Below are 26758 nucleotides of genomic sequence, written 5' to 3' on the forward strand. Positions count from 1 at the left end.
GTGGCATTATTCTGGCTGGAGATTTGATCACGCCTGTTAGGAGAGTTGATAGAGTTTAATTAAATAGATTGGTTTCATAGCACAGAGTGTAATTTACAAATTTTCCTCATTATTTCATTCACTTTGTGTAGTGCACCAGCACCACTGGCAGCAAAACAGCTGCAGACCATGATACTACCACCACCATGCTTGACATTTTGTACAGTGTTTAGGTTTAAGAGCTCTTGTTATTGTGACCAAATAGCTCAATCTTTATCTAATGTGACTATAAAACCTTTCTGCAGGAGGCATTTTGGCTTATACGTGTGGGCAGCTGCAAATTTTATTCGAGCCTGAAGGTGTCAGTTTTGGAGAAGGGGTTTCTTTCTTGGTTATGACCCTCTCAGTCCATTGGAGAAGCGGTTTCTGTCTCCATGGTGATGGAAACTGATGATCTAGGTGTTTGCAGTTGTTAAGAAATGGTTCCAAGAGACCTTCCCAACTTGTGGAAATCTACATATTGGAGCCTGTACATAAACTTTTAATCCTGTGTGGATTAGAGAAAATCCAAAATCCAATTAAAGTTGTGCACTTACTGCTTGTTTTTAAAGTATGTAATAGATGCTTTTGAGTCATTCTACCCTGGAAAAAGAACAGTTCAAATAAATGATTAAAAGCCCTAAATTGCTATGAAATTCATGCCCATGATTACTGTATGTATGTATCTTTGACTGTGACTTTAGGTGGCACACAATAATTTCCTGTGGCAAAGATTACTGAAATAAACCAGCAATAAAAAGGTTAACAACATCTAGAAGGCATTTGGATTTGTCCTAGTTTCTTATTTATTTGTTTGTTTCCTATTGAAAATAATTTAGCTAAGAGGATACATTTTTTGTACTATCTTTAGTTTCCAGAGTGTAAACCCTGGCCGTGCCTGGTATCCCTTTTTTATTCATAGCGTCTGAGTCCGTTCATGTGGTGTCACTGCAGGCACAGAAGGCCCAGGGTCAGAGCAAACCTGCCAACAGACCAGTCACAACCAAAACAACCACACCAGGTACCTGCAGGTTTATAGAGAATCATTCTGTATGTCTTTTTTTCATAGTAGATATAGAAAATCTGCAAAAATTCTGCAAAACTACCTTGCCAAAGTTTAGAAGAAGTCAGGGGATGATGTATATCCAGTGACTTTAATATTCGTTTGGATCCAGACATTTGGGTTTTTATCTCTTTGTGTGTTGTCTAGCTCCACCTGAACATGAGGCCCAGGACATCAGTGTCAGGGTCATGTCTCCTAAATCAGTTCTCATTTCGTGGGTTGACCCTGCTGTCGAGATGGAGAAAGTTGCCCCTGGGGCATCCAGGTGGGCCCTGTTAAAGTGTCAGTTAACAAGGGGGGGAAAAAAGAAAAATGATGACAAGTAGAGAAAAAATAAAACTGAAGTCTAATCTTTCTCAATGGAATAAGGCATTTTCTTCATTTTCTTTTTATTCTTAACTCAGATCATACACAGTTAGGTACAGGGAGAAGGGTGAGTCAGCACGCTGGGAGTACAAGGAGAGCACGCAAAGGAGAATTTTGATAGACACCCTGTCTGCTGACAGCATGTATGAGTTCTCTGTCAGAATCTCTCAGGAAGAAAATCACAGCAAGTGGAGCGACTCAGTCTTTCAGAGGACTCCAGAGTCAGGTATGTGTTGACTCTGTTTGCTGAGAATTACTTACATGATATCTCATAGTGTATGATGCAGTAGGAGTCTGTAACTGTGTGAAAGAAGTGAAGGGTTATAAAGAGCCAAAACCACTGACTTTTTTTTAATAAAATGAAAACAGAAATGATTTTTTTTTTTTTTTTTAAAAATACAAAAGGCAATTCATTCTTGCACAACCCTTTTAAGCTTCTTTCCTCATACCACATCTCTTCACATTCGCTGCCTATTATTCCTTTTTGATATATCAGCCTAGGTTTGGCTGCTGCGCTCCCATTATTGAAGCTTTTATACCACGTTTCAGCTCCTGAGCTGCAGTTCATTGGAATGTCAACATTTACTGCCTGGCTCACAGTTTAGGTCTCCGTCATACACAATCTCAGGGGGCACGATCTGACAGTGTATGGCAGCAATATTTTCCTCAGTTGTAGCCTTCTGGCACAAATATCCTTACTGTTTTTACATGCTTTAAGCAGCAATTTCCTCACCCTTTATACTTTCTGTTGCCTATGCTACTTGTTTTCCATCCTGTCTTTCCATTCACTTTTACTCTTCACTTTCACAAGCACCATCTGGGCCACCTGAGAACTTTGAGGTCAAGCCATTAAGAGGAAAAGGGACTGCTGTTGTAGCAACATGGGATCCACCTGAAGAGCCCAATGGGAGAATAAAAGGTCAGACCATTATAATGAAACTATTGTTATTATCATGATGGCAAAACATAACAATTATTCATTTTCGTGCCATGATTACTCCACCTACGTTGGTGTTCTATGTTGGCCACGGATCTTTCACCCAGTGACAATATTTGCATTGTTTATGGATGTGTCCTACAAAACAAAGTGCAGCATGCTGATGTCACAGGGCTAATCTTTGCTGTGAGTTTACTGTCACTGTTGGAACAAATAAAGAAAGCCAGCTAATGCTTTCCAGACATGTTGAAATAGCATCAGTATTTTCTCTTGAATGATCTCACTACCTTTCCAAACTTCTCTTTCAAACAGAGTTCATCTTGACTTATGTCCCTGCCATGAAGCCTTTTGAAACAAAAAGCGTGAAGTACCATGGAAGCACCACGACAGCCACCATAGATAACCTCACACCTGGAGACCGTTATATTTTCACCATTAAGGCCACCAATAGGAAGGGACAAGGACCACAGAGCAAGACCTTCAGTGTCGCCATGCCAGGAAGTAAGCATATTTGATAATGTAATTATATAGTCACTGGGGAAAACAATCCTTGGAGACTATGCCACATGTGGCACAGCAACTTTGGAGTTGTTGCTTCAAAGATGGGGACCAGGTCTGTGACCACTTACAGTCAGTTGCTGTCTTCAAAACAACCTTGTCTACCCTTTTGCCATCTGTTGCAAATCTGTTGCTGTCTGAATACACAGAATTTCACAATAATCAGAAATTTACATAACTACTTATGGCCATAGTCCAGCCAGAACCTTATAGATTTAAAACATAAATACCAAAAAATTTCCACAAATAGTAATATAGTTGCTGCAGGACTCTCAATTTAACTGATTTAAATTAAAATTTTGTAGGCACTTGATAACCAGGCTTTTGTTATAGGGATATAACCAGAATGCAACCAGTTTTCAGCAGTTATTTCCAAACATTTGCCAATCTGTCTTCCAACTGGTCCAAGTCAGATTGTGCTTTTTGGGTAACAGGTTGCCTTCCACTAGGCAGTTGAATATGGTTGACCTCTGGGTATCTTGCAATTTCATGCAATCATTTGCTGAAAGCAAAAAAAGATGTACCGCCTAGTTCCTAGTTGCAAGGACGTTGCTGTCCTTTTTCCTCCTGTTGTGATTGAGCTATTAGGCATATGTGTGCATTTGAGCTTGAGACTTGCACATTCTAAATTTTCATTGTCATTGTTATTTTTTGTCTCCTAGCAGGCAGCAGTGCTGCCTCAGCATTTTCAAAAAGCAAGGACAGCCGCAGGACTGGCCACACGCCTTCCAAACAAGATACCGACCATGATGACATCCAGTCAACAGAAGTGCCAGAAATACCAACCATACAAAAGCAGCCACTCCCTGCTGCACCTGTCAACAGGCGTTTTCGTCCACTTTCCCAGACACGTTCCTATCACAGCATCTTCTCTTCCGTCAGGGGGTCAATCAGGAGAGCAGGAAACAGAGGCTCTAACAGAAGAAGGGCTAAGAATGATGAGGAACAGGAAGAGGAAGAGGAAAAGGAAAACAAAGTACCCACAACACCACGTCCAGTAGAAGAGACTACAACAATGGAATTTGTACCAGAGCCTAAAGATAATGATGTTTCCCCTGAAACTGAGGATGAAGATGAATATGATGAAGAGCCTCTGACTACTAAAACCCCCTCCCTCAAAGTTTTAACACCTTCTCCAACTAAACCTGCATTTAATCGACTTAATCCACCAAGAAGAAGGCCATTTAAGATTAGGGTCCATCAAAAAGCAGGATCCAAGGATGCATCCACTGATTCATCTTCATCCTCATCTTCCGCATCTTCTTCTTCTTCTTCTGCTTCATCATCATCATCATCCTCTTCTGCTTCATCATCTTCTTCTTCTAATTCTAATTCCCCCACCTCCACTTCTTCTTCTACCTCTTTGGATTCCTCCTCATCTTCCTCATCATCCCCTTCTACGACCTCACTGTCCTCTCCCTCACAAGAATCTACAGCAAGCAGAAAGGACTATGTAGCTCTCACATATCCAGAGTTGAAAAACACCTTTGAAAAGTCTAGCATAACACATGCAAAACCCTCCACATCACTTGCAAAAGTGAACAGTTCACAGCAGACACACGTTACACCTGTAGGTAGAGGTTCCACTTCAGCAGGACGCGCCAGTGGCACTGGTTTTGGTTCTAGATATGGTTTAGGCCGAAGATACCCTGGGAGCTTGTTAAGAGGGAATTCTACCCGAATGTTGAATGGTTACAAACCTGCTGTCATCTCACAGTCGAGTTCTCCAAGAAGAACTCAGAGTCAAGTAACTTCAAGCATACATAGTTCAGCAACGTCACAGGCCACTTTACCGGAAAACACTCAAAACCACGAAAAGTCAAGCACTCTCAATCCATCAACATCAAAGTCAAAATCAGGAGGGACTTCCAATGGTGAAGATGTCTTGGAGTCCCATAATTCTGACAAGTCACGTTCTACTTTAGAATCTAGGTCTCATGGCTCGACATCTTTGCAAGTGACAAATCCATCCACTTCACAAAGAAATGCGAACCACCCTTCCACTGCAAATACATCAGGATTATCTCAAAGAACTTCACAAAGAGAATCTCACAGTTCTGCAAGATCACATGACACACACAACTCACAGAGTTCTCACACATCATCTGAGGGAGACACATCAAATGTGGAAGGAAATGATGACACTAACTACAAAAACACAGAAAGAGAATTAACTAAAGTTGAGGACTCTGCTTTAACTACTAGAACACAACCGACAGAGAAGCCAATGAAGAAGGACAAGGAAAAAGATGAAGGAACTAAAGAAAAACCCCCAGTTTCCGCAGGTACCAGAGTCAGGCCTTCATTTGCTGAAAGATACCCTTGGCTAGCTAGTCGTTACCCAGGAAAAGTCATTTCAAGTGCAAGGATAGCATCTCCAAGACAGGATAGTAGAGTTCCTTTGACCAGGATGTCATCTTCTGTTGGGGCTGGCAGACCGGTTTTGAGGGGGACAACTACCAGGGTCTCAGGGGCTACAGGTGCTGCTGGAGTGCCCTCAGTACAGGAAACCAGTGAAGATCCAAGTGCTTCTTCTACTCGTGACTCACTAAAGAATGGTTTTGGAGCCAGTTCGGTTAAGCCATCACTGATCAATCAAAATGTAGGCTCTGGCGGCACTAGAAACCCAGCTACCTCATCTTCATCATCTTCCTCTTCACCATCCATCTCTTCAAGTCCTGATCATCATCATCACTCCTTAAGTGGGCACAGAGACTCCGGTGAGCCAAGCCATAGAGAACTTACAAATGACAAACATAGCAATGAGGATTATCTCAGTGAGAAGAATGGGGAAAATGATAAAGTTGCCGATCCTATAGAAGCTCAAGAGAAGCCAGCAGAGTCTGATAAAAATGCAGAAGACAATGCAAGTGTGGATACAGGAGAAAGTTCATCCAGGACCAGACCTGGCACTTCCTCTGGAGTCCCTCTAACTAATCGTCGACCTGGTGTAGGGGTGAATGGAAGGGTACGCTCTCCTCTCTTACCAAACAGGCAGTTTGGTGGGTCTAGGCTTCCCCTAAGAGTACAACCAGCACAAAACTCTAGACTGGGCTCTTCAACATCTGACTCTACCTCATCATCATCTGATTCAGCTTCTTCCTCAAATTTACCCCAACCAGTACTGACCTCAGAGAGTGACATTAGCAGTGACACTACGGTGACAAGGACAGGGGGATTGATTGGAGGCAACTCCCACTCTACATTAACCTCATCATCCTCATCTTCATCTCGAGATAGCTTTAGGAACAATGGGAGTAGGCCTCGCTATTCCATCAGAGGGAAACAAAATAATGGCAGAGGAATCAAACCTAGCAATGGAAATGGTAACGTTAATTCCTATATGCAATTATGTGAAGTTTTTGACGTCAGTTTAACTCACAAATGTTTTAAATAATTTTATAACATCATGCCTCTGCTTATGTTCTGTACCTGTCAGGTAAAAATGGACGACCCAATCTGACAGCAACAGATGATAAAGAGTCCTCTTCCTCTCACGGAGCCAGCAAGGCCACTGGTCAAAGGTTTATCACTGGACCAGATGGAACAAAATGGGTAACTATATTTAATACACTAACCTTAGTTTTACCTGTTCCTGACTCTTTGAGCTGAAGTATGTCCAATATGATACTTATTGTTACAGTTTAGAGACCAGGACAGATCATCAGAAGGAACTGAACATAATTTATTGATATACAGAATTCACTTATGCTATTTGGTGATTAGACTCTGAGTCTGCAAGGTAGAATGAAAGATGATCATGGTATTAAGAATGGAGGCTGATTGGTTTGAAGGAGGCAGGATGAAAGATGATTGGACTACAGCAATGAAGTCAGCATGTAATGAATAGAATAGCAGCCAAACACTTGGGGAAACCAGACAACTGAGTGAATACAAATCCTCCTTATTAAACTTACACAAAAGCTTAATTTATAACAGTCAACAAATAAAAATGTAAAAAGTAAAGAGTTAAGAAGAAACACATTTTACCTATGAAGGTTTTAAGTAGTGATGTTCCTAGAGGCTAATTTGATAGCCATTTGATGGAGGGAAAAAAATCAGACTAGTCAACTAGTCTAAAAGACACAAAAAAGGCCTCAGATAACATTTGAAACTGAGCATACTTTAAATAGACAACTATTACGTTCCTTGCTAATCAAATAATGTTATACAATAAGTACTGTTGAAATGTTCAGCACTTTATATTGGGTAGCACATGCACACAGTGTCAGATTAGTATGACTAATGTTAGTGCTGCTTGTAGCAGAAGCTCTGGTTTCTTAAGTGGGAGCATCCACATGTTGGTGCAGCCTGTGGTTACACATTGGTTGGTTATATTTATTTTTTTACATCAAAATATAGGAGATCTACATCTCAATGTCAATCATTAACAACTTCTGTTTATGGAGAGAGTGGGAGGGTGGGGTGTAGCCATCAGTTAGTGCTGTAAATTCTTTCAGCCAGTAACTGCCATTACCGAAATTAATAAAATAAGAATATTGCATGCAACCGACTAGTATTTCTGGTGCTGACTAGCAAGGGCAGCGACTTTCAAACATTTAATCGATTAGTCATCAATAGCCTTAGTAATGAGTCTTGACTTGTTTGTCCACCAGAGGCCATTCTGCAACTTCCCTGTGGCCCGATCAAAAGTTTAAGATCACTTGAAAAATGGCAAAAAATCACATTTTGCATGGTTTGATCTTAACAAGATTCCAAGTAGAGCTCTGACCTGCAACAAGAAGAAATGGGAGTGAGACTAAACATTTTTTGTGCGTGCAATTTATTGAGAACAATAAAATAAAATGAAACCAACTGTTTTAGAGCTGATCAAAAGTTTAAGACCACACCTCCACAAAACACGTAACCCCCCCCCCAAAACAGAAATCCAAGTTCCATACATGAACTCAGGAATGAGTAGCTCCACCGTTATTGTTGATCACTTCAAAAATTTGTTGCAGCATGCTTGATGCAAGGGTTTCCATGAGGTGAGTGGGAACATTTCTCAAAGTGGTAAAGACGGATGCACGAAAGGCATCTACTGTCTGGAACGGTTGTCCTTTTTTGTAAACTTCCCTTGCCATCCATCCCTAAAGGTTCTTAATTGGATTTAGATCAGGGGGACATGCAGGATGGTCCAAAAGAGTGAATTCTCCTGGAAGAATTCCCTTGTCCTGCGGGCATTGTGTACTGTAGCGTTGTCCTGTTGAAAAACCCAGTCATTACCACACAGACAAGGGCCCTCAGTCATGAGGAGTGCTCTCTGCAACATCTGGACATAGTCAGCAGCTGTTTGACGCCCCTGCACCTTCTGAAGCTCTGTTGTTCCACTGAAGGAAAAAGCACCCCAGACCATTATGGCACCCCCTCCACTGTGGCGTATAGAAAACATCTCAGGTGGGATCTGCTTGTTGTGCCAGTAATGTTGGAAACCAACAGGACCATCAAGGTTACATTTTTTTCTCATCAGAGGTTAAAACTTTCTTTGACCTTTCAATGTCCTATGTTTGGTGCTCTCTTGCAAAGTTCAAATGATCAGTTCTGTGGCGTTCAAGAAGACAAGGCCTTTGAAGACATCCCACCTCAGCAGTGAGGATGCGCTCCGAGAGACCCTACCTGACAGAAAATGTGTCAGTTTTAGTTTATTGTTTTCAATAAATTGCATGCTTTAAAAAAATGTTTTGTCTCACTCCCATTTCTTCTTGTTGCATCTTGAAGCTCTACTTGAAACCTTGTTAAGATCCAACCATGCAAAATATGATTTTTTTTGCCATTTTTCTTTTGACTGGGACTATATTTTTGTTAAAAATAAAAAATAAAGCTATTAATTTAGACTAAAAACTGGAAACAGAGTGGTGGTTAGACTCGAGGAGTTTACCCACCCATTTACGCAAAATGTTCTGGGACTGAACAATGAAAGTACAATATGTTTGTTGTTCAGAAGTGAGATGAGATGTAACATAAGCTGTGTCTGTGGTTAGAATTCGTCACCTTTGTACTTTGTACTTCGGCTGATATTAGTTTTACTCTCAGAAAAAAAAGTAACAGAGCTAATTGTTCAAAAAGCTGTCTTTCAAAGTAACAAATGTGGAAAGTTATTCACCTCTTTAAAAAGTCTTCAAAATTCCACAAGTCAGATGTTCCCACTTAAACTGTTTACTGTATGTCTATGTTTATGAGAACCCGTTTTGAATAGGACTATGACTTTCCTAAGCATCACAGTCAGGATGAAGCGTACTCCTCACATGAGGCTCCATCAATTTTGCAAACATGTTTCTTTCTTTAGGTGGTAGATTTGGAGCAGGGGATACTTATGAACGGGGATGGAAGAGTTCTCCAGGACTCCCAGGGCAAACCCAAAAGAGTGGTCCTCGGAGAGGATGGACGCACTATTTTTGGTGAAATACTTCAGCCATTTTTATCTTAACATCTACAGCTTGGATAATGTATTTAAAAAGTGCAGTGAGTCCATTATTGGCTAGATACAGACACAACTTTTGTATGTTTGCCTCTGTACACTGCCACAGTGAATTTTAAATCAAACAATCAAGATGCGATTGCATTACAGTCTTCCAGGTTTAATCCTTTGGGCTTCATAAATATTTTGCAATAATAAAATCATAAAATCTTTATGTACTGAACTAGAGTTTGCAGCCTAAAGCTTCATGGTTTCCATTTTTAGTGACCATTCTGCTGGATCAGTCTCAGAATCATTAGTGAACATCTGTTGATCAGTCTACATTACACCTTAGGAGCAAAACAGGATGTTTTGGTGCAGATTTCAGGAATTATAGCCAGTTTTATACACAGCCCCCTATTTTATCAGCTCAACTGACTGACAAGAAGTTTCATAACCAGATGAGGCCTGTCATGTACAGTATGACATGACAAATGAAGCAAACATAATGTCTGAAGTTCATCCAAAGTTGATTTTGTATTTTAGAGTTTTTCTCTGTAATTTTAAATATAAAGCCACAAGAGACAACAGTTATAAGCAATAGAGTATAGGGTTATAGGAGTATCCAAATAAAGGAGAGTACTTAACGGATCATAAATTATTTGGCATGTAACTATGTCAAAAACACTTTTAATCAGGCAGGCGTACCAATGTTGAGGTCTACAGTCAGAGATGCATCTGTCAGATTATTATTTATTTGTTTGTTTATTTATTGGTATTATTATTGCAGAGGCAGAACTACAAGAGCTGTATTGTTGTGGACTTGACTGCTTAATGAAATATCAGCTGAAAGTGCTTTAGAAACTTTGACCATTGTCAGCTGTCTGGATGCAGGTTAAAAACAAAACAGCTGTAGAAAAGCATTCTTTCACACCTGCTATTTTTTAATATTTCACAGTTATCACAAGCTTAATCTTTTTTTTTGCGTTACAAAAGAAACTCTGGTATTTTGCACCTTTATGCATTTTAGTGCAAATCTGGTTTGTATTGAAGACACAGGCATTAATATTCAGCTTCATTTCTACCCAATCACACATCGCCAGATCACATGGGTAGTCCTCTGGTAAGCCAGGACGGTATTGCGCTGTTTGGCCATGGGAGAGATAGTCAACCTGTGATCAATCCAAAAGACAAGGTCCTCATGGTTGGAGGGAAACGTGTACTTGGATTGGATCGGCCTCGCCCCAGGACCTCCACCACCACCACCACTACTACCACCATGGCTCCTACTACCACACCTGAACCCACCACCACTGACTGGACCACAGAGGAGTTTACCACTGGATTTCCATACCCAACCTGTCCACCTAGGACCTTTTCCAAAACAGATGAATATGGTTATCCCATTCTGGACTCAGATGGAATCTTGGACTGCTATCCAGAAGGTATGTTTTTAACTGAAAATTCATATGCTGCAGACATTGTCATAAAATGCTCATCAAAACAGAAATATGTACAGCAGGAATAGTAGAATATACTCCAGTTCACCTACGTACACTATTGTTTACTTAATAGCTTTTCCACAGAGCTGAAGTCAAGTTCAGAGCCAGAATGTTCACATAAAAAACTATGACTTCACTAAATCTCTCAGTTGTATTATTTGTCATGACCATCTAGCCCAAGGCCAACAGTGCTTCCCGTTTGCAGCCACAGATCCCACTATAACCCTTTAAATGTGTATATAAACGTGTGATCGGGTCAGTTTGTGTGTCTGGATGTATAAGTGCCTGTGAGTGTCTATATGTGAGACTACAGAAACCACATGGACATCTGGAGGCTAACTATAGCCAGAATCCTGCTGGTTTAAACACACTATGAAACCATCAGTTGTGCATTGCATTAATGTTATTACACAAACAAAATCAAAGAAACAGACTTAGACAAATGCATAAACACAAAAAAGTAAATTATATAGATGCATACAGAGTAATTTGAAAATATTCAAGCTATACCAACAACACTATACTAGACGATCAAATTTGCAGATACAATGTTACAGCAATAATAATAATACGTATTTGTCTTACATTATAAGCTAAAATAAAATGCACTTCGAAATGTGTCTGCAGTCATGTGATATTGATGCTATAGCTTGTTCTACTTCTCTGACAGAGGACTCCTCAGGAATGGAAATGGACTTCATGCTTACAATGACCAGGGTGCCTGATGCTTTAGTTCTTAAGAAAGGTATTGGCTGAGTTTGGCTTCGGACCATCATAGCGCCACTGGGCTGGGACCAACTAAACTGCACTGTATGCTCACTGTTTGTTGTCTGTTACGCTGCACTGTTTGTTTATTGTCTGTTTATTTGTCAGTGCATCTGTTTGCAGGCTATTCCCATCTCTTCCCTTTTCCTTGCTGTGTCCTTCTTTGTTTCTCATTTTGCTTGTTTTGGTCACGGTTCATTGCTTGGATTTAGGATATTTTCCATTACACGCTGTATTTAATCACTTTTCTTCCTGGATACACACTGCATGTAAACTGACTTGCTGAAGAGAATGCAATGCACTTGCATTGCATTCAATGTTTTAACATTCTTTTGTAATGTAATAGCTGAACTCAAGCTCGAGCTGCAGAGGTTGGTTGCTGTTAGCAGTTGCACTTTCTTATTTTATTACAGTAAATTTTGAGATCTAAAGGAATCAGTTGCATGTGACATTTGCTTTTATTCTTAGGTTTGCTACAAAGGTCACAGTAAGTGTTGCAGTATTTTCTTAGCATTTCCCTGCCGTGCCTCATAGCTGGTTGCATGTGTGTGGACCATGATGTAATGCTAAGGTCCACTGGTGCAGCGCAGGAAAAAAATATGTGATGAAAGAAGAAGAAGCCCACTGAATCCCGCCACATTGGTTTGCTTTGGAGACTTTTGAAACAGTTGTTGTCTTCAAGTCTCTCTCCCCCCCCACCCCCCCACCCCCATCCCCCTCCTCTACTTCCCACATGGAAAATATGGGTAGCAAAAGTACAGCTTTGGGTGTTGGGTCACACATCTGCCCTCAATTAATTAAATCTGACATTCTCATTACACAGATCATGGCAACTCTTACAAAGGATTAATGAAACACAGCAGCAGATTATTAAACTAGGATATAAATAACATAAATCTATTTGGATCAAAACCTCACTGACACATGTGCTTTTGCTAGATGAGCTTGTTGTCCAGACCACCCCGCCACCAACCACCACCACCACTACTACCACCACCACCACCACCACAGAGATCACGATGCCAAAGGTGCACATCAGACCCATCAACAAAGGCCCTTCAAACGAGTTTGACCTGAGTGGGAAGAAGAGGTTCACAGGTACTTAAAGTCTTTTTTGTATATCTTCTTACAAATCCATGCTTGTACATACTCGTGCCTTAATGCGATCTATGCAGTTTCACAACATGCCACTCTTCAATGGCAAATATTACTACAATGTAAAAAGAAAAAAGTGAGTGATATGACTGCTTTTATGAGGAAGGATCACACAGTGTGATGAGACTGAAACTGGACACTTCATAGTGTCGTTCAGGTCATGTTTTTCAGGTCGTTGGAATTTGCAGAGCCACAGCTATAACAGTTCTTATCATCAAAAAGAAAAAAAACCTCCACAGACCTGCTCATTACTAAAGAACAGAGATAAAGTAGATAATTAGATAACATAAGGAGGCATTTGGAAGCCTGTATTTCTATTTTAAAACCAGGTGTTTTAGGAGTTAGCATAGACTCAAAACAGCGCTATGATGAGACTGAATATTTGACTGATATTTCTCCAGAAACATGAGATGTTTAAGTAGGTAATGGTTTGTCAGCACCATGTTTACAACTGTTTTCTGGTGCTCCAAGTGGCCACAGAAAATATATAAAAATACAATATATAGGCAAAAGTATTGTCTTAATCTTTGAATTTGTGTGTTGCCAGTCCTGTTACAACAGATGTGTAAAGTACAGGGTCATGCAGTCTCCCTTTACAAACATTTGTGAAAAAATAGGTTGTTCTAACAAACTCAAATCAAGTGATGTGCTGTAATAGGATGCCACTATAGGCTCCTATAGGTGGCAGTACTTTTGTCCAATAGTATAAATCTACATATAACAAAAAATCTTTATGTACTGAACTAGAGTTTGCAGCCAAAAGCTTCATGGTTTCCATTTTTAGTGACCATTCTGCTGGATCAGTCTCAGAATCATTAGTGAACATCTGTTGATCAGAATCAGAATCAGAATCAGAATCAGAATGGGTTTATTGCCAGATGTTGAGGTTTACAACATTAGGAAATTGCTGCGGTGCTTCAGTGCAGACAATAAGAATTAAAGTGCTATGTAGAAAGAAAGATGTGTGCATGAGATATACATGAGATATATACATGAGAATAAGAATTATGAGTGCTACGTAGAAAGATATATACATGAGTGCAGGTGGTGATCAGTGCCAAACATGAAATGATGCAGTGACACAGCGTAGGGTCATGTGTTAGTGGCGGGGACAGTCATGTGGTTATTGTTCATGTGTCCAACAGCAGAGGGGAAGAAACTGTTCTTGTGGCGAGAGGTTCTGGTGCGAATGGACCGGAGCCTCCTGCCTGAGGGGAGCAGGTCAAACAGACTGTGTCCAGGGTGAGAAGGGTCAGCTGAGATCCGGGCTGCACGCCGCAGTGTCCTGGAGGTGTACAGGTCCTGCAGAGATGGGAGTCTGCAGCCAATCACCTTCTCAGCAGAGCGCACAACACGCTGCAGTCTCTGTTTGTCCCTGATAGTGGCTCCAGCGTACCACATGGTGATGGAGGAGGTGAGGATGGACTCGATGATTGCAGTGTAGAACTGCATCATCGTCCGTGTTGGCAGGTTGAATTTCTTCAGCTGCCTCAGGAAGTACATCCTCTGCTGGGCTTTCTTGATGACGGAGGTGATGGTGGGCTCCCACTTCAGGTCCTGGGTGATGGTGGTACCCAGGAAGCGGAATGAGTCCACAGAGGTGATGGGGGTGTCAGTCAGGATGATGGGGGGGAGTGGGGCTGTGTGCTTCCTGAAGTCCACAATAATCTCCACTGTCTTCTGGGCATTCAGCACCAGGTTGTTGTGGCTGCACCAAGACACCAGACGTTCAACCTCCCTCCTGTAGGCAGACTCGTCCCCGTCCGAGATGAGCCCAATGACGGTGGTGTCATCTGCGAACTTGATTAGCTTGACAGACTGGTGGGTGGAGGTGCAGCAGTTGGTGTACAGGGAGAAGAGCAGAGGAGAAAGAACACAGCCCTGAGGGGAGCCGGTGCTGATGGTCCGGGAGTCCGAGACATTCTTTCCCAGCCTCACATGCTGCTTCCTGTCCGTCAGGAAGTCAGTGATCCACCGGCAGATGGGGTCAGGCACATTCATCTGGGAAAGCTTGCCTCGGAGATGGTCTGGAAGGATGGTGTTGAAGGCAGAGCTGAAGTCCACAAACAGGATCCTGGCGTAGGTTCCTGGGGAGTCCAGATGCTGCAGGATGAAGTGTAGGGCCATGTTGATGGCGTCGTCTACAGACCTGTTGGCTCTATATGCAAACTGCAGGGGGTCCAGGAGGGGGGCCGTGAGGGTCTTGAGATGGGAGAGAACTAGGCGCTCAAATGACTTCATGACCACAGATGTCAGAGCCACGGGTCTGTAGTCATTTAGTCCAGTGATCCTAGGTTTCTTGGGGACAGGGATTATGGTGGAGGACTTGAAGCAGGCAGGCACATGACATGCCTGCAGTGAGGAGTTGAAGATGCCAGAAAACACTGGGGCCAGCTCGTTTGCACAGTGTCTGAGGGTGGCAGGAGACACACCGTCTGGGCCGGGAGCTTTCTGAGCATTCAGACTCCTAAACTGCTTGATCAGTCTACATTACACCTTAGGAGCAAAACAGGATGTTTTGGCGCAGATTTCCACTCACTACACTAAAATATAGACATAATATGTTAGTTCAAAGACTTAAATTACTTTAGCTTCTCCCATATTTTAAGTTTAATATTACAGATTTCTATATGCATGATATACCCTTTAGTTAAACAAGCATTTACACTGCACTCTCTTTTTCTCCCACTTCCTCCAATTAGCTGTGAGTATATCTTTATTTGGGTTACTGTGAGTTTAGTCAAGAGACAGCTCAATTTCTTATTCATATGGATGGAGGTCTTACCCTGCTGTAAATAATAACCGGAGCTCTGTTTTATTTTGTAGAGGAGTAATACATTTTGGACCTTGATTTTGGTTTTCGTATCAATAAATAAATGCACGACCTTCTCAGGTTGCACGTTGACAACGTGCCACAAAAAAGAAAATATACAACCACACCTTAATTGGATCATAATAACTACGTTCAGGAAGGACATTTTATTCAGGGTCTTTAGACTTCATCCTTAACTATGGCCCCTACTGTCTTTTAACTGTTCTTGCGTGCTTTCTTTGGCCTCTCATACCCCGTCACCTCATATGGTTTCACAAACAGACTGAAATGTTCTCTCAACAGAAATAAAAGCAACATCTATGTTACTATTCCAAACACTACGTAATGTTAAAGGTCCTTTTAATAGGTGCCTTTTTGTAATAGCATGTAGACTCTAGCCACAGGCTTTAAAAATAAATTACAGCATTTCAAGAACATGATCAATAACTTCTTTTAACTGTGGATGTTTTCATGGTGAACATACGGAGAGTTTGAAAACAGACTGTTCTGTAATTAGTGCAAGACAGACTTCATAAAGTGAGAGCTGTTAAGTAGGATGACTAATGATAGTCAAAATTATTGCAATATTCAAACTACAAAAGCATCAGTTCCTTCGTGTCAAAAAGGATTTCTGCTTCGCTGTGGACTCCAGATACGCCTAAACATCTGCAGAGCAACAGAAGATGTTGTACAAGAGTTTGTAAAGACTGAGTTTGTAGTTTTCCTCATGGCGCGTCTATTGACTTTGTGGAAAAAATACTGGGAGTGCACCTTTAAAGTAGAGTTGTGGCAGCATGAAGCTGTTGTAAAAGTTTTGTAGTCACTGTGGCCAATGAGAGTCAAGGTTTATCTATTCTGCTTGTGAATGAGCTCAGAGCACAATTAGCTTCTATATAAGACATAAATAAAAGCTTTACTTTAACTTACTGACAGATTTAATGCAACATGTCATTATCATTTAGAATGATCTTTTCAAGAAGCATTGTGAAGGGAGAGATTTATTGCTGTGTTTTTATCAGTCATGTCAAGCCACAGTGAAACGATAGCACAGCTTCTCTCTCGGTACACGACGACTGTCCTGCGACTACACACCTCACATAGCCATCTGAAAGCTATTACTTTCCTGAGTCCAAAATGGAAATCATAAAAGTTAAGGCTGCTGACCTCAGCAGAGAAGGAAGAGTCTTTTGGCTCAATGTGGAGACTTCCTCTTTCCTATTTATTAGTTTAATATATCTTAGGTCCTCTTTAGCAGCCTGCCAGTTTACTGATATGCGTTTCATCAACCATCCAACATTGACTTCCCCTTCCTGTCCTTGCCCATGCTTGGTTTGTTTTGCATTAATCTGGCAAAAGCAGACATGGGACAAAAAGTATTAACTAATCATTTTCAGCAGTTGTGTGAATATGCGTTGGACTTACTTCCAGATGGATGGAATTTGCCGCATTGGGCAAGAAAATGAGCATCAGGATATTTGGACTATTAGAATGCAAATTTATGCCTTACTAGACTAATATTACAGCTGACATTATATGAACTTTCCTCATACTGTTTCCCAGTGACTTTTGATACACATCAGACTTACACACGCCAGTTTTTGCCTGTGTGATTTTGGATTTGTTTGGGGGTTTTTTGGGGTTTTTTAACAAGCAGAAGAAGATAGTGTGTCTCTGTAGGGAAGGGCTTTAAGCAGTGAAAAATGAACACATGAGGAAAGTAAAACATTTGGATCATCCACAAGCACGGGCCTCCACAGATCCTAGACATGTGGACACAGCCTTACAAGCACCCTATAGGCACATAAATCTGCTCACTGCGGTGGCAGATGATGTATTTCAGCGTATGAATGCAGAGAACAAAAGCCATATGACCACATATCGAAGGCTTTACCAGCCGAAACCCACGCAGTTTAACTGTCTGAGGGTTGATGAGTTGATACTGACATGTGCTAGACTTTCGGCATTCAAAGAGGGCCAGTCATCTGGGGAGGTGGGAGCGAGGCCAGACTTCAGTGGTTCCCTCCAAATCCCAGTTTGACTAGGAATTTTGTGATACTTGAAGTATTCACAGCTGTAGGTTCAGCTCTCCTTTCCAGAATCACTGAAAACAAGTAAAATTTTAAATGGAAAGGACAGGGAAGGGACAGTCAGATGAGCATGTGGCTAGAATCTGACTTCCTTATTACAACTCAGAAAAGAGAATTATAGTTTTCACCGCATTTGTAGAGGGAAAATAATAAATCAAAATTGGGTAACCAGAAAAAGTACTAGAATCTTGTCATGTCTTTTATTGTGTGCATTTACAATAAATATTTTAAAAATTACCAACGTTATATGTTTTTTTTCCCAAATTTTCTATATTAAGAAGATATCTTCCTCAAATTTATGTTATTAAAATAAGTAACCTAATCCTACATTTATTCTTTCCATCAGCTCCATACGTAAACTACATCCAGAAGGACCCGGGAGCACCTTGCTCTTTAACAGAGGCTCTGGAGTACCTTCAGGTTGACATCCTGGAAAACTTAATGAAAAATGACAGCCTGGCAACCAATCACAACCAGCCTCCCAAAAACAAGCCTCATAACTTCACTGTGGTCGCTATGGAAGGCTGCCACTCCTTTATCATCCTAGACTGGGCCCGCCCTCTCAAGGATGATATGGTGTCAGGTAAGAAATGTCATTAATCAAGATGGTTCTGTTATTTTACAGTGACTATGCATCGGTAGTTTTGTTTTGTTGGCTTTTATACATATTTTATCAGAGACATTTCCACGTTTTTTTTTTTTTTTTAAATTAAACGTGGTGGAGCAGAGGGGACCCCCGTGGGGGCCACATGGGAAAAACCTAACTATGAGATATTTGTTTGAAAATTCAGCAAGTTCTAAAATTTTTATTGTGAACAAATCTCCCAACTTACTACTAACGAACTAACAAAATGCAGTGTTAATGACAGTCATAAATATGTTTAAATGTATTGAATGACAAAAGTAAAGACCAGTGTCTGTGTTTTAAATTCACCTTTGCACTGCATGTGATTACATTATTTGAGCGTTATTATAAAATGTTACTAAAGAAATGAAATGAAACTAAAGCTTTGAAAACAGGAAAGCTGTAGCTGATTTAAATTTGGTCAATGTTACCCTAAAGGTCGTCACGTCTCAATAGGTTTCAGTGCAGTTGAAACATTTTCCGGCAGATCGTTCAATGTGTGCAGAAATCACACATAAGCTCTTCACTTTTAAACTGACCTCAGTTTTGTGCGCAAGATCATCGCCCGTGATGACCAAGTACTTTTAAGCAGTTGAAAAGTCAGCTGAAGAGACAGACCAGGAGCTTGCTGTTGATTTTGTTTGACAGTTTGTCCCCCAAAGTGAGAATTTTAGTGAGGACTTCTACTGTTCAGTATTGAGGCATCTGATGGGAGAACTTTCAACAACAACAACCGGAGCTGTGGTGCACTCCAGAGTTTGATTGTGTGGCAGATTAGAGCACACTGTGAATACAGCTGTTTTTGACAACAAAAACTACCCGGACCACTAATTAGATCAATCAAATCAGTCAAATTCCAGCAAAGTATTGCTGTGTTTACATTTTTCTGTGACATCCACACCTGTTTAATACATAGTCTGTTTCATCATATTCTCATCTGTTGTGGTTCACCAGATACCTTGAACATGTTATCAGCCTCCCTCCAGACTCACATTTTAGAACTCAGTCCAGCAGCTTATTGGGAATAAATTGTGAAAGCGCAGACGGCGTAGAACACTTGGAATAGTGTTCCTAAACTCCCACCGCTTCTCAGAGAAAACCAGAATTCATCTGACCTTGAAATTGACACATGGAAAAAGGGAAAAGAGAGGAGAGTGGAGATAACGGCCTTCTGTATGCGCTATCAGAGGTAGCAATCTGGCCAGCAAGAGAAGCAGTATGTTTTCTTTGGCAGGCAACCACAGACTCATGGTCATGCAGTGCACAGGTTCATCATCTGATGTGTATAACAGATAGGTCTGTGCTGTCACTAGTCTTTTCTTTCCTTGGATTCTTACCCACTGTTCTTGGTTACTTAAAGTTTTATTAGACTTTTGTGCCTTATCTGTCTGTGCTTTTTTGGCATCAGTGATTACTATTTCTCCCATTTAAACTGTCCTAAATAATAACTTCAGATATCTACTTTTTTCTTGCCCACAAATCTTATTATAGAAATGAAAAAAAGGAAGAATCGATCGCAATAAGAAGGATTTTCCATGTGCACAAAATCTGATGTAGTTTCTTCTTTAGTATTTTGTTGACCTCCATTGTTGTCACAATTTCCTGTGTTTCCTTTCCTTTCCTTTCCTAATGGTCTAGGCTACTATATATTACTCTAGATATACAATATACATTAACTGGCATATATATATGCGGGATTAGTTCACACATCCAGAGCTAATCACAAAGGACTGTTTTTGTAATTAGGGGGTGTTTGCACAACCATGCATTACGACTTGCGGGTCATGGCTTTTTTTAATAACTATTGCATGGAAACAGCTGTTAGCATCTGGTTTTGTGAGTTTTCACCTGTACCCAACTTCTGGTTCCATTTACTCTGATGCATTGAGGGCATTTTCTTTGAAGGCTTTAGACAAAACATACACTTTATTCACTGAATACTTTAATTGTTGCTTTTGGCTTAAAGAACTACCTTCAAGAGACACAATTTATACCCATAGTAGGAGAAATTGCCCTCTATAGATTACACAGACAGACAGCAAAAGCAAGGATACTACTCTATCAAACCTCGATTTAACTATGCAAAAGGAATGAGGAATAAAAACTCAACAGAAGAAAAACAAAGTAGCTAGTATTTCCCCTCTCATCTGTCAGCAGCCAGCTGTGTTGGTCCAGCGCCAGTAAAAACAGAAAGTCCTGCTCAAAAGTCCAATAGAAACAGTCGGTAGTTTGACGTGCAGCTGAACTGGTCTCCATAGTTTTAAAGTGAGCGATCGAGGGCTGTGTGACCTCAGGTATTCACCGGATTCTGAGGATTTGTCTGTGTGTCTGAGAAGAAGAAGAAAGCAGACAGAGAGGAAGGCAGGCTGGAAGACAGTCGGTATGAGCAACAGAAAATGCAGAACTGCAGATTTTCTTTATAGTGTTTGAGACCACCTACTCCCACAAAGGAATAGTTTGACATGAACTGTAAATATGAAGCTGCCACCAGCCACTAGGAGGCTTAACCTCATCACCGCAAGGTTGGCTGGGCTGCCAGTGGAGACTTGAGGAACTTATTGCACGCTGCCAAGAACTTCTGGTATATGGCCCTTATTTTTACACCTTGGTTTTGAACTGTGTCAGGTTGGCTCTTTCCATATGTTTCAGTCTTTGTGCTGTGCTATGGTAACCAAATTCTGGTGGCCAAAAAAAGAAAACAAAAAGGATGTAGGTCTATTTCTCAAGATATCAAACGTTTCCTGTTATGCTGACCCTCAAATTGATATAAACATAAAAATTCTACATCTGCTTTAGAGATTTTCATTTTAATGACTAAGGAGACCTGCAATTAATTTTGTGTTATTCTCTGCAGGCTACATGGTCCAGAGTGCCTCATACGATGACATCCTCAACAATAGGTGGTCCTCTAAAGCTGCCACTGGGACACACCTGGCTGTGGAAAATCTCAAGCCCAACTCTAGGTAACATATTTTATTGTGTATGTTTACAGTATGTTAATGTTCTCTAGATGCATTTGCACGTACAATGTGTGAACATCCAAAATACTTTCCAGCTGGAGCAGTGTACAAGATCATCTCCCATGTGGGAGTCATAAAAACAAAAGAAGCTTATTTTACAAACAAAGACTTGCTTAGCTGCATGAATCTTTTACCTTGACCTCTGCGTGACCAAATATGCATGTTGCCTGTGTGTTCTGTGTGATTGCATGTAGATGTTTTTGTTTTGTTTTGTTTGGAACATGGCTGACTGTGATCAAATTAGTTTTATATTATTCAAAGCATGTACATTTTATGCAGTAGTGGCAGGAAAAGTCTTTAAAGTGGAAAACCAGCAGTTTGGTTAAGAAACAGATATGAATCTTTTTTTGTGACGTGCAGTAAAACTCAGATGAGACCCGAGAAAATTCAGCGGAACATAAATACAGCACATATTATCTGACACTTGCACAGAGATACAGCCATCTCAGTCTGTTTCAGTTATTAGAGCATGTTTCCACAGCCGTGTGTTACGAGACATGGGTCATGGCTGTCAAAATAAATGCATGGAAACATGAACCCAAGACAGAAAGAGAGTCTTGGATTCCTTTGTTGTTCACCTGTGCTTTTAGGGGTTTCTGCTAAAAGAATTTACGATACTCTAAATGGTGCAGTAACTTATACCTAGTTGCAGTAATTTAAAAATAGATTAATTTTTTCGAAATCGATACACAAAGTTTATGTGTTATTTAGTCAGTTGGTGCATTTAGGCCATCCAGATAATCTTCAGCAGTTCTCAATAAATATAGTGATTAAGTACTGGCAAGTGCAAGAAGACACAAAAGTGAAACTACTTTATATCCTTTAGCAAAAACAACATGTGTGAACCATGCATAGTTCAAATGAATGCTATTAATGGACACTAAAGGCTTTTATATAGTATATTGCACAGTCTAAAGCAAGAGTCTTTTTAGGTTTGTGAACTGTCAAAAAAACAGATGAACACAAAAAGCTTTCCAAAAGTATGCAAAGGGTTTTTATTCCCGCCAACCAGTTTATATCCAGGATCACGGAATGGTTTATGGGATAGTGTTGGCATTTCCCATGCTGGAGGCTCCTTCATGGTTTCCAGAACTACTGAGCAAATTTGTATTGCATTGACTAACAGCATAACTGCATATAAGTGAAACTTATCCTTTTTTTTGCATCCACAAGTTTCCCTCTTTCTATCAGTGAGTCATGTGGTGGGTAATACTTTATAATAACTACACAAGCATTAATAAGTTATTAGTGAAGACCTCAGATGGGTTATGCATGAATTTTACAATAAATATTTCTATGTTGCGTATTGCTTTGTGCTCTTCCTGTTGTGTCATTTATAATAGCTTTGTAAGGCATAAATAGGTTCACTTTAGAAAAACTCGTAACTCCTTTAATAGACCATGAATTACAATATTAGATAAGTATTTATAAAACCTCAATTAACATTCTCACAAATAACTGATATCTTAATCATTACATGTATAAATGTATATCTATGTACTCTGTTAATTACTAAGACTTTTTAAATTATTTCATAAACCATTACAGCTCCTAAAAAGCTATTTTTTACTTGATGTAATACTTAAAAGTGGTGAATCCATCATTTGTAAAATATAAAATGCTGACATTAGTCCCTTTATATGAGCTTATTTAGCAAGAACCTTTTATGTCTGTGTTTATAAATGACATATTACAGAGAAGTAATGCTTTATAAAGGATGACTTGAGTATTTCCTAATACCTTACTAACCCTTAATAGTGTGCTTTGTTTTAAAGTATTGCCATATAGTGCATACATAACATATATATTCTACTTCCATTGTATATAAGGTTTTTTTAAATGTAAAACTGGCTTTCGTCAAACAAAAGTCTAGCAGTTTTCACTCTAAATAGCTAATGAATACCTGAACTTGTAAAAATGGAAATCTGCAACCATTTAACAACATGTAGTAATTCATTTAAAGCCTTTTTATGCATAGAAATTGACAATTTTCTAATTTCCCTACTTCTGGTTTTCTAAGCATCTATTTCTCCTGCTGTATGTAAGAGAAGTTTACAGAATACAAATTGGTTGTGAATTTCTTACATATGTGAATATTTTTGAAACAGTTTAAAATTGGCTTTTGTGGGTTCATCTTGTGGTTCAGCTGTCATTTATTATGAAAAGCATATTATGAGGCCAGGCCAGATTTGGCTTGAAAAGGTACAACATGTGCAGTTGCCACATAGAATTTCTTTTTGAATGAAGATCTCTGCATTGAAAGTTTCAAATAGCAAGCAACTTTGGTCCTTGATACTGTATTTATTTTCACAATGTCCTTTTTTTCCTACCCACTCAGATTTCTTCTCGTCTTTCTTCTTCCATGACGTCATCTCTCTATAGCTGCATTGCTTTCTTCTCTCCCTCTCCCGTGACATAATTTGGTGAGCCTCTTCATATGGCCGTGGTGATTGGATCCAGGCTTCATGGCTGTATGTGTTGAAAGTTTTTAGACTTGAAATTGACAGATGATGAACTTACTGTGTGTGACCTTGCACAGTATACGAAAGCTCACGCGCACACATCATGCACAGTGGAAAAATTTGCAGTCTCTCAGTGTTGTCACTGCTGTTTTTTTTTCAAATGTGACAGGACTTTATAATTCCTCAACCACCTGGAGATGAAATGAGATCACTGTTTGGCTTTGTTTTGCACTCTGGCAAGAAAGCATCTAGTAACGCTTTTGGGTGACAAATTTCTCTTTTGATTAGAGTCTCTCTCGCTTTCTTTACTTTTCCACATCCTTCCTTTTTGTTGTCATTCATTCTTCTACTTTCCTCTCAGCTGTTAACCTTTGCTTTTATAGATGTGTCTTTTTCCTCTCAACAATCCCTTTTGCCTCACCTCAGTCCTGCTCTCTTTTTCCCTTGAACGTGAGAGCCTTTTTATTGTGCTGCGCTCACTTTGGATTCATACAAGCATAAATCGGGCTACTCTTAAATCTTAAAGAATGTCAAGTGATCTGCTGCGATCGTTATCATTTTCCTATTTTTAACCAGTAACAACAAACAGGTGGAGTGGCACGTTAAATGCTAAAACTTTTATTAAAGCTATACTTTGTGCTCTGTTGTCATTCAGGTACTACTTCAGGGTGCAAGCGAAGAATGTGTTTGGTGTGGGACCATTCAGCGAAACGCTCTCCTATGTTACTGAATCAGGTTGTATTCTGTCATCACCTGCAACTGTAAACTTTGAGATACCCTAATGATTAAAGTTCAGACTGACTCTACATTTTCTTTCCTTACTGTACAAAAATAGAAGAATAATTCTCGCGGTTATATTCAGCGCACAATATTCACACAGAGAGTCGCCCTTGAAGAGAAGCCGACTTGCACATGTACACTGCATTACACGGTCTATTGGTTTTTCTTTCCCATCATCAGGTGAATGCATTAAACTTGATATGCAGTCTTTTTCGCCCCTGGTGTTTACTTTCTTTTTTGTTTTTTCAGATGACCCTCTCCTCATTGAAAGACCACCTGGTAGGTCTGCACACTAACAACACATTTCCAACTTAGAGACAAGTTATACTGAAAAATAATGAAAAGTTACAGTAATTTAGGATGGATTTTCTCTTCCAAAGCTTTCCTTATAATAGTAACATAGCTAATGTTGAACTTCTGTGATAATTAACTGGATATTGTGTTCACTATTTTCTAGTGTGTGACAGTTGCGTTTGTCTATTGTTATCCTTTGTATTTATGTTTATAACAATATGACCCCAGGAGTGATCTGGCCACAAGTGATTTTTCATAACAATGATATTTTGACTTGGTTAAAAGGCAATAATGATGATAAGTAAAACATTTAAATGCTTCTGTGTGTAGGCAAAACATATATTCATCACTTGATGAATTCCTGAATAATATAACACTTGACATATAAAAAAAAAGAAACCAAAAGGTAAAAATATCAAAGAACATTTTAGGTAGAAATGCAACTTAATGCTCTTCTTCCTCTATTCCTTAATGCAATCAGGAGGCGAGCCAATCTGGATTCCCTTTTCTTTCAAGTTCAACCCAGTCCACAGCAGCTGTAAGGGCAGCCAATATGTCAAGCGGACATGGTACAGGAAGTTTGTGGGTGTGGTTCTGTGCAATTCCCTACGATACAAGATCTTCATGGGAGACAGTCTAAGAGGTAAATATATTTCTGATGCTTAAAAATCTGAAATAAAGACTGTTTCTATGGAGGAAGAGGTGTGGCAGTCACCACCGACTAAAGTGTGATCACACAACCAATGATAAAGGCTATTAGGATGCAAAGCACATAGCCACAGACCTGGAGTTATAATTGGTAATTACTGTTCTTTGCTAAACCTTTTCTTTTTGGCTACCTGCTTACCTGCTATAAGAAAGATGACAGTGGGAAGGAAAACCTCCCTTTTAACAGAAGAAAGAAACCTGCCAGGCCCTTCATGAGCCTGGTCCAAAAGGAAAGTTTAAACCTAATCTCAAAAGTAGAGAATGTTTCTTTCTCCCAAACTGGGACCTGGTTCCAAAAAAGAGGAGCCTTAAAGCTGAGGGCTCTGCCTCTCATTCTGTTTTCAGAAACAGGTCTGAAAGAAAAGTGCTCTATTCAGGTAAAACGCTTCTATAGTTTGCCTGGCTCTGCCATTATTATTACACCATTTGGCAAGATTTATTATGAATTGCCTCCCACCATAGCAATGGGAAATGTTATAATAAAGATACCTCTCCCTTTTACCCACAGACCCATTTTACAGTATAGGAGATACATTTGGCCAGGGAGAGGACCACTGCCAGTTTGTGGACTCCTACAGGGATGGAAGGACAGGCCCAGCCTACTTGTCAAATAATCTGCCCACAGCACAAGGTAAATAAAAACAGACTGTGCATATTGTTTTAAATTTGCAGCCTGCACTGTTAGCCCTTACTTATCATTTGTTTCTATGCCGTCTGCCTTTCTGGCTCTGTAAAGGGCCAGCTGGTTGATTTATACCCATGCAACATATAAAGATGCAGAATGTTGTTTGCATGAATGCTCGTTAAAGTGATTTTTGTGTTGTGTTTTAGCCCAAATTTCACATGCTTTTCATTACCCCAATTTTTCTAATTAAACCATAAGTTCTTAGATTAAAGTCATGAATTGCTGGTAGTTATTAGTTTCGGGTCATTTTGGTACACCATGAAAATGCTTAAAACTTGCTCCATATAAGCAGTTGACTATATTTATGGTAAGTATGCAATCTTCTAAGGGTATTTTCTTATATGCCAGGCATTTTAGCATTGTGGCATCAGGCGAATGTACGATTAGGAGTGTGGTGTGTGTGTGTGTGTGTGTGTGTGTGTGTGTGTGTGTGTGTGTGTGTGTGTGTGTGTGAGAAAGAGAGAGAGAGAAAGAGAGAGAGAGATGTGGTGCTGAGCAACCACACAGATGTGTATCAAACCCAC

At 40.0% G+C, this 26758-nt stretch overlaps 1 protein-coding gene across 5 annotated transcripts in view; it reads left to right on the forward strand.

Annotated features, from left to right (window-relative positions):
• Positions 1 to 26758, forward strand: part of fndc1 (fibronectin type III domain containing 1) — a 41656-nt gene that overhangs the window by 13436 nt on the left and 1462 nt on the right. For 4 of the 5 annotated variants that reach the window (XM_082504630.1, XM_082504631.1, XM_082504633.1 and 1 more), the window contains 17 exons: positions 941 to 1039; positions 1229 to 1346; positions 1486 to 1673; positions 2259 to 2366; positions 2697 to 2885; positions 3605 to 6268; positions 6382 to 6497; positions 9229 to 9340; positions 10443 to 10784; positions 11512 to 11586; positions 12546 to 12704; positions 18007 to 18243; positions 21140 to 21248; positions 24423 to 24502; positions 24797 to 24826; positions 25323 to 25484; positions 26058 to 26180. In XM_082504630.1, coding sequence (XP_082360756.1) covers positions 941 to 1039; positions 1229 to 1346; positions 1486 to 1673; positions 2259 to 2366; positions 2697 to 2885; positions 3605 to 6268; positions 6382 to 6497; positions 9229 to 9340; positions 10443 to 10784; positions 11512 to 11586; positions 12546 to 12704; positions 18007 to 18243; positions 21140 to 21248; positions 24423 to 24502; positions 24797 to 24826; positions 25323 to 25484; positions 26058 to 26180 — 4911 coding nt within the window. The remainder of the gene's footprint in view (positions 1 to 940; positions 1040 to 1228; positions 1347 to 1485; positions 1674 to 2258; positions 2367 to 2696; positions 2886 to 3604; positions 6269 to 6381; positions 6498 to 9228; positions 9341 to 10442; positions 10785 to 11511; positions 11587 to 12545; positions 12705 to 18006; positions 18244 to 21139; positions 21249 to 24422; positions 24503 to 24796; positions 24827 to 25322; positions 25485 to 26057; positions 26181 to 26758) is intronic. The other variant, XM_082504634.1, reaches the window with a different exon arrangement.

Source organism: Aulonocara stuartgranti (genome assembly GCF_965226115.1).
Source record: "Aulonocara stuartgranti genome assembly, chromosome: 15".
In the NCBI taxonomy this organism is placed as follows: domain Eukaryota; kingdom Metazoa; phylum Chordata; class Actinopteri; order Cichliformes; family Cichlidae; genus Aulonocara; species Aulonocara stuartgranti.